The 12,878-nt window shown below is 39.4% G+C and overlaps 1 protein-coding gene across 1 annotated transcript in view; it reads right to left on the bottom strand.

Moving 5' to 3' along the window:
• Nucleotides 1–273: 273 nt before the first annotated feature.
• LOC116335735 (glutamate receptor 1-like) overlaps nucleotides 274–12,878 on the bottom strand; it is a 95,541-nt gene continuing 82,936 nt past the window's right edge. The window contains exons 16-17 of the mRNA XM_039618381.1: nucleotides 9,317–9,451; nucleotides 274–3,446 (exon numbers count right to left, since the gene is read on the bottom strand). Coding sequence (XP_039474315.1) covers nucleotides 3,234–3,446; nucleotides 9,317–9,451 — 348 coding nt within the window. The 3' untranslated portion in view covers nucleotides 274–3,233. The remainder of the gene's footprint in view (nucleotides 3,447–9,316; nucleotides 9,452–12,878) is intronic.

Below are 12,878 nucleotides of genomic sequence, written 5' to 3'. Positions count from 1 at the left end.
CATTAAAGAATCTTAGAAAACTGAAACGACTTGATGATGAAGAAGTTGTTGAAAATCATGCAATATAGTTTAAAGCAAGCACTTTGACATTCAGTAAAAATCTTTAATCAAGCGTGAACCCAGGGATTTAATTGATTTGCGAAGCCCCAAATGAAAAAGTGTAAAGTGCCAGAACAAGCAGGCAAATTACAGAACCAATTAGAGACTTGGTTCTGTCATCATTTGAACTCAAAGGCAGGAAAAAAAGGAAAACTTCAACAGTCAGGCTTATAATGTAAGTTTTTATTAAATAGGATAAGTGACAAAAATGAAAAGATTATAAATTCCAAAATAAATGAAAAAGATTATGCAGACAAACAGGCGAAGCTCGGCATGGTATCATTCATATACAACTGTGAACACCTGATTTTTCAGTTTCAGAGTATAAAACATTTCACTGCGGTGCTGCTTGATTGCTCGTGCAGTCCAGAAAACACTAAGGAAATCCAGGAGAAATGTGAGGAAACAATCTCCAAATCAAACAGAGTTGTCACAAGTTTCCTCTTTCTCAGGATTTCTGATCAGAGAGAAATGTTCAGCAAACTGAAGGAAAACTCAGCTTCTTTATAACACAGAACACACTGAACACCTTTCACATGACCCTAACACCGATCAACATCAAGTCCTGAAATTATGTGATTATATGAAATTACTGACATTTATGGCAGAGTTTAGTGGATACTTAAAGTAGCTGTAAGATCCAGTATTATAATTGACAGCATGCTGGTCACAGTCTTGTTTCTCTTGTATTTAATTTGGAGAGCTGAATGACTTGTAGTTTGTGTGTCCAATAGTCCCGCGGATACAAGTGATGTTGTTCATTTCCACTAGTTAGAAATTTTGTTCTGATTGGTCCCTTTGATGGTGCCTGTTTCCACATGATAACTACACCAGACGTAGGAGTGTAGCTAAAGCCCAGCAGAAACCTCCATGTGTGCAGGAGAAGCAGCTGGTTGTGTTGACTGAAGGTGGTGCTGTCAGGAGGCTACTGCTACAAACTCTCTGCTGCGTGTTTGAGTGAAATCAAAATAGCGACTCTAATACTCACAGAAAAGTATTTTACTGCATTCCTAACCTGTAAAAAATGAGCTACATCTATTCTTTCGATGGCTTCTATCTATAACAGAACGTTTTATCCAGAAAGTGGGAATTCTGGTTCACCATAAAAAAAAGATCTTCCACAGCTGATCAGATGGTTCATGGTGTGTGCTGGTTAGGGACACATGTTAAAGTCTGCGTAGTGGAGTTACTGTCTGAGACAATTCTAGGTCATATCTTGACTTATGACATCATATTTTTGGATCTTAGATGTTGTTTTTTCCTGTAGCATATATTACTGGCACTTGATTTAACCCCTTGACATCCTCCAGGTCACCAGTGAAGCCCTTGGAATATATGGCTGCACTTTAGCCACATGCTAAATGTGGATAGTTGTTACCTTTCAAATTAACTGTGTTAAAAGCACGTTGGCCTTTCAGTTCTTCTGTTATCTTAGTTCCATTTATATTAGTAACCATTTGGTGAAAATTCTGTATAAAGGGGTAGACCCGAACTCAAAATGGATTACTGGTGACTAGTTGGATGTTAAGAGGGTAAATTTATATTTGAGTATATTAAAAGACTGGAAAGGTAGGAAAATGTTTTAAACCAAAGGTAAAATATTGGAAAAAACACTCACTTAAAATTTTTATGTGTGTCACATCAAGCAAAGTTTAGTATACATTTACCACAAAACATATTTTCAGTGAGTGTGCTTACATGGATATGTAGTGTCCTGCTATTAATGATATGGAAAATATGATAATACGAGCATCCTGGTTACTGCATATTGTTCAAGCTGGTGATATCTGACATTTTAGTAACTGATCATCTTAAATTCCACCGTTGACCAATTTGCTGCAGGTGGGGTTTTTGACAGTAAGGAGGTTTGGAAGTTCAGGGTAATGATTGTGGACATTTTTAGGCAGCAAACAGAACATGTTAGAAACTTGCCATACTTGCATCCTTGTCAGATGCTTGAAAAAACCTCAACTGCCTCCTTTTGATGTGGAGCTCCTCACCTTGTCGCTAAGGTTGAGGCCAGCTACCCTTCATAAAAAGCTTATTTCTACTGCCTACTGTCCACTACCCAGAGTTACGTCTTTATACATTTTCTGGAACCCTAAATGAATGCAAGTAAATTCCTGTGACATTGCGGCGCACCTTTAGTGCTGCTGTAACTTGAAATCAGGACTTCCTTCACTGGTAGCAGCGAAGACAAAGTGAAATTCTCAGAGCAAAGTGGAAAATTGAAGAAGTTATGTATGATAGCAGATGTTTCTTCATAGCAGAAAAAAACTCTTTAATAAACTTGAAATAATTTGCTAACTGATTAAACCTGCTTCATATTGAAGACGCTCTGGATTCAGGAATCAGGATGCATGGTTTATAAATACAAACCCAAAAGCAGGACACTTAAACATAACCAGTAAACCTATCTCCACATAACCACGCTCACAATTTCAAAGCATATGACACATCGGTCTGTATTCCTAAACTGCATTAATATGAATATAACTCTGGGGGCAGATCACAGATCAGAGCGTTGTCAGCTGTTTCTTCAGCACAAGTTCCTGAAAAAGGTCTTCATGCTCAAACTTCTCAGCCCTCTCTGATCTGGACATGGTGTTCTGTGTGAATGTGACGAAGCACAAAGGAAAAGGAGGGGACTGGAGTGAAGGGCAAGAAGAGGTTTAAAAAAGGTATCCCCCCAACCAAAACACTGGTCAACCCCCTCTGCTGCTTCAGTTTAAGACAGTGCTCATAAAAAAGTAATTCCAGTTCATTTTGTTAAAGTTTGTTAAGCCCTGCTGCTTGTCTTGATTTCTTTCAGGTGTTTTGTTCAGGTGCTCTCTGTTCAGAGTTCTGCAGTATTCAGTTATTCACGGTGAACATGAACACTTCTTCTGCCTGCCAAATCCCTCCTAATCTTTTTCTTTTCTCTTCTGAATTCAACACTTTTCCCATTCATCCATTTTTATAGTTCTTCCTCCCCTTTCTTCACTTCCCTTGCCGCCCGACATTTCATCCTTATTATTCTTTTATGCTTCCCTTTTTCTCTTTACCTTGTACCTTCTATTTCTCTCCTCACCAACAGACTGACAAACAGGTAAATGGATAGAAGCGTCTTGTCCAATAACAAGTCTTGTCTAGGATCACATGCCTGTGGAGGACAGTCCCAGGCCGGCTGCTTTGCTCATGCAGGGTAAACCCTGAGCTCCGGCTTTTGGGAAATCGTGGGCCACCACGCGGCCATTCTCCCCTCCAAGTCCCGACGGTCCAACTCCTAAACCACCAGCAACCGCTCCTCCTCCTGCCACCGCTATCCCGCCAAGGCTGGTGCTCATCATGGCGGCATCAATAAGCTCCTGCAAGATGGGGACAAAAAGAGACAAAAGTCAGTTAAGCACACAGACTCACACAAAGACAAGTCTTTATTAAATTCAGTTTAAATAGTTAAATTGTTTGACAAAGAGGAAAAATATCTCAAACCTCTTTCATTTAGCAGATGAAAATCCTTCTAATTGTTTTAACAATGAGTTTTTCTCTTGACCTCAGTTTCCAGTTAACAGCATCAGTATTACCTTTTTAAGGCCAGAATTATTCAGCCACATTTCACGTGAATTTACCTTGGATATCCACAATGGAGATATTTTTATTTCCATCCATAACCAGATCGCAACAAAGTCTATTTGGATGTTATCGACAAATTCTTCGAGTCCATGTTGTTTCTTTTATTTATTCAGTTTTTATATTTCATATGTTGAAAGTTTTACTTTTTGCCAGTGTACTTTCCAGACTCTTCGCTCTATGTGAAAGATGTTTTTTCTGCACAAATCAAAAAGATGTGATGTTCATGCTCCCAGCATGAATAACCTAATAACAGTCACCAAATATTAGCATAGAAATGTATTCTACTAATCACTTACCTTGATTAATTTGATTAATGGAGGGATATTCTTTTTGTTTTGGCTTCCACATCCACCAACACAGAGTGGAAACCTGGTGGATGCTGAGGAAGTTCATGAGGTATCAATAAGAAATGTGTGTGTGTGTTGGGGGGGGGGGGTCTAAAAATTATGTTTTAACAAATTACCAGCAGCAAACATTGCCTAGTGGAAGAGGATGGATGGAGGAAGTATTACTTTCGAGCAGCAGATATCTACAGTGTTCCCCTGAACATACACTACATGGCTTTTCCACTGATGTTCTTTAGTTTCTTTATTCCTCGATTTTCTAGTTTGATTTATAGACATTCATTGAGCTGAAGTCAGAAATAATGACGCACTTTGGATATGTTAATATTGTTCACAGAGTTATGACTCTGAGAAGTAAGACTTTTGGCATAAACTACAGCGATCTGGTTGAAGGCTCCTAATCGCCTCCATGAGTTGTTTCACAGCTGCACATCCAGTTTTTGGATAAATGATGCTTTCCTCTTGAATGAGTGTGTACCGCAGTACACTGTGTGTGTGTGTGTGTGTAAAAGAGTCATCACCAAAAGCGATCAGAGTAGAAGTTGTTTTTCAGTAGCAGAATGAAGCTCTTTCCCTCAGCCTCACCTCTCAGTAAAACTAATGATGTGGATCCAGAGTTAATATCCTGCATCGGGCCTCAGAGGCTCCCACGCTCCCTCGCTGTTTGCTGCAGAGTGCCGACAGTTGTCAGGCAGATTGGTACAAATAAATCCTGGATTTATTCACTTACTGAAGCAGCTTCAGCGCTTACAACGCCTTGGAGTGAGCGTCCTTACGTCTGAACGCCAGACACCAAGCACCCTGGGCATCTCCCCTCATGTCTCTGCATCTCCCACCCATCTTTTTCATTTTGATAGAAGGTTTTATTATGATAGCAGCTCTACATATGATGTCTGGAACACAACAGCATCTGTCCCTGCAGAGTCAGACCATCACTGCTGTTCCCTGCAGATAATAACAGCCACCTGTTAAACCATTGTGAAGCAGATCAGAGATTTTTGTGTCCTGAATATGAAAATTTCTCCCTCCGATACTGTGGCCTCAATGACAGCCCTGTTGAAGCTAAAACTGAATTTTAAGCATCACTTGTCGATTTGGCCAGTTTTTAAGTACAAAATGTGAGAATCTGATGATAAGCAAAAGAGATTATAGAACTTACAGGAGAATTTTCATGTAGAGATTTAATTCAAAATAAGTCTCAATGTGAAAAAAAGTAATAAAGCCACTGAGTGATAGGTGGAAAAAGCTTAAAGCTGGTGTTAAACAGGTGGAAAGTTTCAAACAGATGAATGCGAACAGGTTAGAATATAGGTGGTAAGGAATCCTTTTTCGGAGACCATGAACTTTTCTAATCTAATGCACAGTTGTTGTTATGATATCTTAACTGTCAAAAAGTGAATGTACAAACTTGGCTGGACATGCATGTCTTTGGACTGTAGCAGGAAGCTCGAAAATCTTGAGAAAACTCTTGCAGCAACACGGAGAACATGCAAACTCCAGGAAGAATCATCTGTCCCAGGAAGATTAATCCTGATGTCCCTCTAGCAGGTCCAGTTCCACTTCTATGTGACAAATTAGCATCAAGGTTTGCACAGAGTTTACTAATAAAGAACAAACAACTTTAGTGATCCTCAGAAAACATCAGGCTAACTTGGTTTAGATGGATTGTGGGTAATTTTCTTTTTGACCTAGTTTTTCCTTTGAGGATTTATTAATAATGCCACACAAATGTCTCTTAGAGCAGAAACAGTGAGGCCACATTTTTCTTTTTTTTATTTTCTGTAGAATGATCTTTGAGGTTTCATGTGTTAACAGTTAAACTGAAAGAAAAATCTCATGTGTCCTCATTAGGACAGGAAGTTGTGTCAGCATGTGAGCATGGAGCATAAGGTTCATATTGATCATATGCAATTAAGCCACAAAGCATCTCAGGCCACTTAATGCAAAAGTAATGCAACAAATTACTTTGTCCGGGGAATAAATGACAAGTAACGTGTAATGCATTTCTGTTCTTGAATAAACATCCCAACACATGGCAGATATTTGGAGGGATTAGACAACACAAAGTGTCATGTATGGATTGAACACGATCAGTATCTGTGCTTCCAGCACGTTCTCATCCCTCCAGTATTAATTAATGCAGTTTTGTCAAAGTTGCTGTCGTGTCTCTGTTGAGCACAGGGTGTCCTTTGGTTTCTGTGCCTTGACACAGTAGGTTATGAGATCAGCGCGAGGGGTCTGTCCTCAAATCTCATCATTAGTGAGTGTATAGGTTATTGTTGTGAGCTGTGTAACCCAAACCACAATCTTCTCGTAAACCTAACTGCAGTTTTCAGAAACCTGAAAACTAGAACTACTTCACAGCACCTAAATTTAACCACTACTATATGAAATATAAATAAATAAACCTTTTGAGTCCTTAGACCTAACTAGACCTAACTAGTCCTGATCTTTGGCACATATACCCCCAACTGTTCATTTTCAAGTGCAGGATGCTGCTTAAACCCAAACCACAATCTCTTCCTCAAGTTCATCAAGTACTTTGTAGTGCTTTAGTCTAACAAAGTTCTATTCAGCATCTTAACCTACTCCGAACGTTTTAGTGGTTAAACTTAACCAGTTACTTTTGAGCACATAAACCTGATGAAGAAGTTTGAGTTCTTAGAAATAACCAACAAGTGAAACCTAAAGGAAAATGGGACACAGACTATCCAGACCTCTAATATGGGACCATTATCTCTCAGTATCAGCTAATGCCACAATGACAAAGAACGTCTCGCATCTAAGAAAAAGCCATTATATTATGGGCTGGGGTAAGAAAGTGCTGGTGCCTTAGATGATGGTCAATTTAATCGCAACTTGGCACCAAAGTTATGTTGGAGCACAAAGACACATGCAAACAACCTTAAATTAAAAGAAAGGCTAGAGCTGCAAAGACCAGAACAGCTTCACAGTCCAAATGTTTAGTGAAGTTAAAAACCCTTCAGTGTTACGGGAGACTATGATGCAATATTAACAGCCTAGTTTCAATAATGTATCAGAAGAGAATGCATTATGGATATTCCTTTATTGATTATCAGTCCGGTGTGTGCTGTCATGCTCCTCCACATGAATTTCTCTGCAGCAGGTAACCGTAGTGTAAACCTGCTCCGTATGTGCCCCCATCTGCTCTTACTGATGAAATCTTGGCCACATGTTGTGTCACCACTGCAGAGTTTTTTAAGTCCTCCCTTTGTGCTCAGACACACATGTGAAGGGAATACAAAGTCCAGCGGAGAGAAGACCTAACACACTGGTGCCTCTGCTGTGGAAAAACGGCTCTAATGACTTGTTTGTTCCTTCTGAGCAGCCCATCAAAGTCTCAGTATTAACCAGCACAGTCAGTAATGAGGCAACTGCAGTTTCATCACATACGGACGCCGGCGATAAAGAGGAGCTCGAGACCCGAGTGGCAGATGAGCAGAGTTCAGTTGATGTACTTTGAAATGGCAGAAGTGTTTTTGCTCCTGCCCTGTGGCTCCATGCAGAAAAGGGCAGCAGCTCATGCACATGATTAAAAATAAAACTGCACCCATGAATGAACGAACTTTAAGTTCTCTGGTGTAAAAGAAACATGCTCTAAAATTATGTTTATCTATCTGGCCAGGCTTAAAACATCCACTTAGCTGGAACCAAGGTTATATATCACCTACAGAGATGCTTTACTACAAAAACAACTAGCACAAAATATACAGGAAATATCTGTAATTTTGGTCACATTTGAGGCTGGGATGTTTTCATGACTGAAAGTTCTAAAATCTATTAAATCTATTCAGAAATTCTGAAGCCATCATAATTAACCCTATGGACAGAAAACTGAACTACCACAGAAACCAGTAAGTACTCAACGAAATTGAAACAGTGGAAACTAAACTTGACTAAAGCAAACCTGAATCTGTTGCACTACCCTAAACTGGAATCATATATGGCTCAAATATTCTTTTCTATCTGTTATGTACCCCCTTTGATTTGTGGTGGTCTGACTGGGGTTCTGCTTTCTTCATACAAACTATCCTTTGGATCCATATAGACACATGGGCTGTGCACTGATAATATTCAGATATACCAACTCAGTACGCCCTTACCTATGTACTTCAGCCAATATTACCCATCTGTCTCCATCACCTTCATTCACTAATATTCCTCTGTATCTGGGGTTGTTGCTGTTGCTTCTGTGATAACTATTATGTTATTTTTTATATTCTTCTTATCTGAAATTTGCAAATCGAATCTGTTGTCAAAACCAGCTTTGTTTCAAAAAACAACCTTGAGAAGGTTATCTGTGCTTTTATCATGTTCAGAATGAATTATTGCATTTTTATGTGGACTGACATCGCTGACAACTCAAGCTCTTTCAAAAAGCTCCTGTGAGAGTCCTGACTGATGCACACAAACAAGTAAATGAGTACACATCACCCATCCTGGCTGCAAAATTCCAACATATTTTTGCTCCCAAGTGCTAATCACACTTGTTTCATGTACCATGCTACTCATTTAGATCACATCACCAGCAGCTGTTAATAATGTAAACCACCAGATTGTATTTAACAGATAAATTTCAAGCTGAAGCTCAGAGATGATCTGGAGGGGAACAACCTCCCCTCCAGATCATATCTACCTCTGTAACAGTTAACAAATCAGTGCACAAGTGCAAGAAACAAGGTCTGTAAATACATGGACGAGTGAGTTTGGTGTGGTTGAACTTGAAAGGCCTGCACAGAGTCCTGACCTCAACCTGACAGGACACCTTTGGACTGAATTAAAGCAGAGACTGTGAGCCAGACCTTCTCATTCAACATCAGTGCCTGACCTTGCAAATGTGCTTCTGGAAGAATGATCAGAAATTTCCATAAACACACTCCTAAACTCTCTGGAAAGAGTGGAAGCTAATATAGTTTAATCATATGAATAAAAGTGGGATGTCACTAAAGTTCATATGTGATTGAAGGCAGACGAGCACTGCAGATTGATACTTTTGGCAATATATTGTATGTTCATGCTGGCCAGGACAGACCAACTGCTGACAGCCATGTAATAGACATTTGTGCTTAATTTGGATCAAAAGAAGCTAAAAAGAAGTATTGCAACATCAGATATGTGCAATATCCAGCTAAAACATTTCTTACATACATTAATTTAAGAGATACAGGCTCAGCTCTCAATGTGTTTAAAAGCAAAAATCGCAGACTTGTTTTTACAATTTACCATTTCTCTGTTCTCACCTTCATCCTTCTTGACTCAATCCGAGACTTGTAGCAGAACTCGACCAGAGCCACCAGCATGGCCAGGCCCAGCCCACCAATCAGGATGTAGAAAACTCCAGCTACATTGCTCAGACTGAGTGCGCTAGTTTTGTCCTATCAGCACAGAGAAGTGAGGTTAGACACAACAAATCGTGGTGCACAGAGGCATGACATCACTGTGGTTTGAATCCAACTGTAAGCAAAAGGACAAAATTATTTTTAAAAAGTTTAAAATTATCTAAAATCCCAAAGCTAAATACAAGTTTGTAACTAAGAAGTCCATTATTCAGCGTTCAAAGGCTGTGATATTCAGACAAATGGAAATATAAATCCCCTCAGAGAATTCTCCTGAATTATGGAATTTAATATGGAATTACTTTTGGGCGACATTCACTCAAATTTGAAATTTATGAATGAAGTACTGCCTAACTGATAATTTTGTAGTTTCCATTCAAAGGATAAAACCTAATCGGTGAGACCTGCCAGGAAATTAAGTTTTAATTGTGCTTTGATGTTTTTTTACATCAAAGTCTATTTTGAGATATGAACAAACTGCTCTTTGTAAAAAAGTCATCACTTTTTGCCAGCTAGTCACAATAAGGAAACAGTTAAAATAGTTAATAAATGTTAACAAATGTTAACAAATAACAAACATTTATCCATTACCTCAAGATAACTAATTAAAATGATAATTTGTCACTCCAAGAGTCTAATTCAACCATCCATTCTTCAACCCAATATTGTCTGATATATAAATGTATTTAAAAGTCCAAATGTATCTGACCTTTCTACTTAATAGCCCTACTGAACAGGGCAAAGACCCCGCTAATGTTTATCTCCTCAGGAAAAAAATGACCCTCCATTGCCTCAGTCACAGCCTTTGACCATCCACATCTATTCATCTCTAACATGCAGCTTCATGCACAAAAATGCAAACAGAGTGAGGAAAAAAAATTATCTGGAAATTCTTAAAAAAAAAAAAAAAAGCTCTTATACTTTTGTCGATTCAGAGGTTCATCATATCTGTGCTGGTCTGCACGGTCATAAAAATGTGTCATTTATGAAAAATAGCTTTATATCACAATCTTTTAAAACACAGACTCAGTTGGTGAGCTCTTGTTTTTTGCACGTTCTTTCCTCACATGCATCGCTTTAGTTTTTGGTGGGTGTCATCCAATAGCATGCAGCCTGTTAGAAAAAAAGAAAGGAAATAATAGGTGGGGCCTCCCTTCAACAATAGGAAGTGATGTGAGCCTATCAGTGGGATTTCCTCTCCACACTGTCATGTTAACCTCAACCATTCAGCTTCTGGGAAATCCTACCAAAAGACACTTAAAAAGTCAGACTTCTTAAAAACAACGTAATCTGAATTTGAATGTAACAGCTGATGTAATAGTATTGTTCATTGATGCTTTACAGTTGTTAACCAGTTAGCTAAGATATCATGTGAATGATAGTAGAAATCAGCTTGTTAAAAGAGATCTTTTAACCAAATACACTGATTAGATACCAGGTAGGTTAAATTTTCTTTTAAGAATTGTTTCTGGGTGTTATGGCCTGTGGCTATAAGAAGTCTGTGTGAGCTGTTGTGTTTCTGTCTCTTTACTATGTCTTAAGACTCTCTGCAGGTCCTTCCCCTAATGAAGAGTAGTGAGCTGCTGATTGGACCATGGAGCACGTGACTGCGTTCAAAAAGCCGCTCTGACAGCTGCCGGGGGAGAGAGAGAAGCGAGCGAGCAGTTTTGACAGCAGACGCGGACCTGGCCCTGGTTTCCAACTTTTTGAGTTACTTTGTATATGTGTAAGCGTGCTCTGTGAGAGCCGCCATTTGTGGGCATAAACTCAGTGCTTATGCGTGCATAGGCTGAAGCTGAAGGGGTGAGCCGTCTTTTCTTTTGAATGGTTTACTCCTGTTTCTGGGCCAGGAAGCGAGGGATAGTATTGTCATTTGTTTGTTTTGTTTCTTTCTTAGGGTTTAGTTAGTTTCCTGGCGGGACTTAGTTGGTTTTGTTTATTATTTTGGCCTGGGTTCACCCTGGAGCTATGCTTCCTGACATCAAATAAAATCACCTTTTTACTCATAACCGGTTTTGGAAGTTTGGTTTGGGAACCAGGGCGGGTACTTGCTTCTCTCTCCTCAAATCTTATGTGCGTCTCTACACGCCTAGACTAGGGGCGTAACACTGGGAATAAACAGTCACGGGTAATTTTTAAAGTTGTCCCTACCGTCACCCTTGTATTTACAAGTGTTTTACAGACTGCATAAATAAGGACACCAGCCTTTATAGTGACTTTTCTTTGTTGGTGGGGCTTGTACATAATTTGTTGTCCTTTGTAGTGGTGTTAAAGTGTAGTAATATAATATGTTACTGAAAAAACCCAGCATCGGAGCTCAGTGAGCTGTGAAGCATGATCACTGCCATTACTGACAAAGTGGTAAACATTAAAATGTTACACAGCAAGTCAGATAAACTCCAGAATTAATCATGTCACATTAAACATTTTGTTTTTTTACATAATGTGAAAGCCTTCCGAATGCAGCTTCTGATATGAATAGCTTCAATAAAGAGATGACAAAGATCAATTTTAGTAAATGAATCTTAGTGGGCGCATCTTATCATCTCTGTATATTTTTGTAACAGAAAGTTCTCTCTACACTAAACTAATCCAAAGGGAAGGTGCAAATACACCAATCATCGGCATGACTCTCAGTGCTGCACTTTCAGTCTGACATTAAAAGTGTCTTTTCTCGACAGACTGATGAACGTTTTTCCCCCATTTGTTAGTCACGGTCTGTTACTCAGCGAGTTCAGAAGAAGCAGGAGGTACATGACAGATTGGAGACAAAAACATCAGCATTTGTGTGTGGGAAGGAAAGGGGAGGAGGGACGGTGGGTGGGGGTAAAGCTGTGGTCATTTGCTTCAATTTAATCAAAGTTGGTCAGCAGCCATAAACAGAGAGACAGAGAGGGAGAGAGAGAGAGAGAGAGGGAGAGTCAAAGAGTGAGAGAGAAAGAAACAGGCAATTATGTCTGCATTTATAAAAATCTGACATTTTACATCTGACCTGTGTGAAGGGAACACAAATCTCCCTTTAATCTGGAGCTTATCTTCCGGCCCTGATTATGTCTGTTTGATGGCTTCTTCTTTTTTTTTTACCAGACAAAAAATGTCCCAGAAAAAGTGTCTTTTTCAAAACTCCGTGACACTGTACAGCCACCAGCAGAGACTAAAAATACACATGTAAAAGTGCCACCCAAAGGCAGTCGGGATGTGCGATTAAAAGTGATGTAAAAGGTCACATTTTTCAGCAGAGTCACTCGTCCGTCTGTCTGCGGCTGCTTCCATTGAACTGTGCTGACTGCCAAATATTCTGGAGAACAGAAGGAAGGCTGAGCAGAGAAAAGCCTCTGAAGAAGTCTGATGGATTTCGACTGATCTGGACTCACGAAAACCCCTTATCTCCAAAAAATGTCTGCTTTGTCAGAAATGGCTGAAGCTCCACTCGTTTGCCTCCCAATTTGCATAAATTTGTCTTTGA

This window comes from Oreochromis aureus, linkage group 10 (genome assembly GCF_013358895.1).
Source record: "Oreochromis aureus strain Israel breed Guangdong linkage group 10, ZZ_aureus, whole genome shotgun sequence".
NCBI classification, from domain to species: Eukaryota; Metazoa; Chordata; class Actinopteri; order Cichliformes; family Cichlidae; genus Oreochromis; species Oreochromis aureus.
The sequence above is the reverse complement of the archived record's forward strand: the minus strand, read 5'-3'. Positions and strand labels throughout refer to the sequence as shown.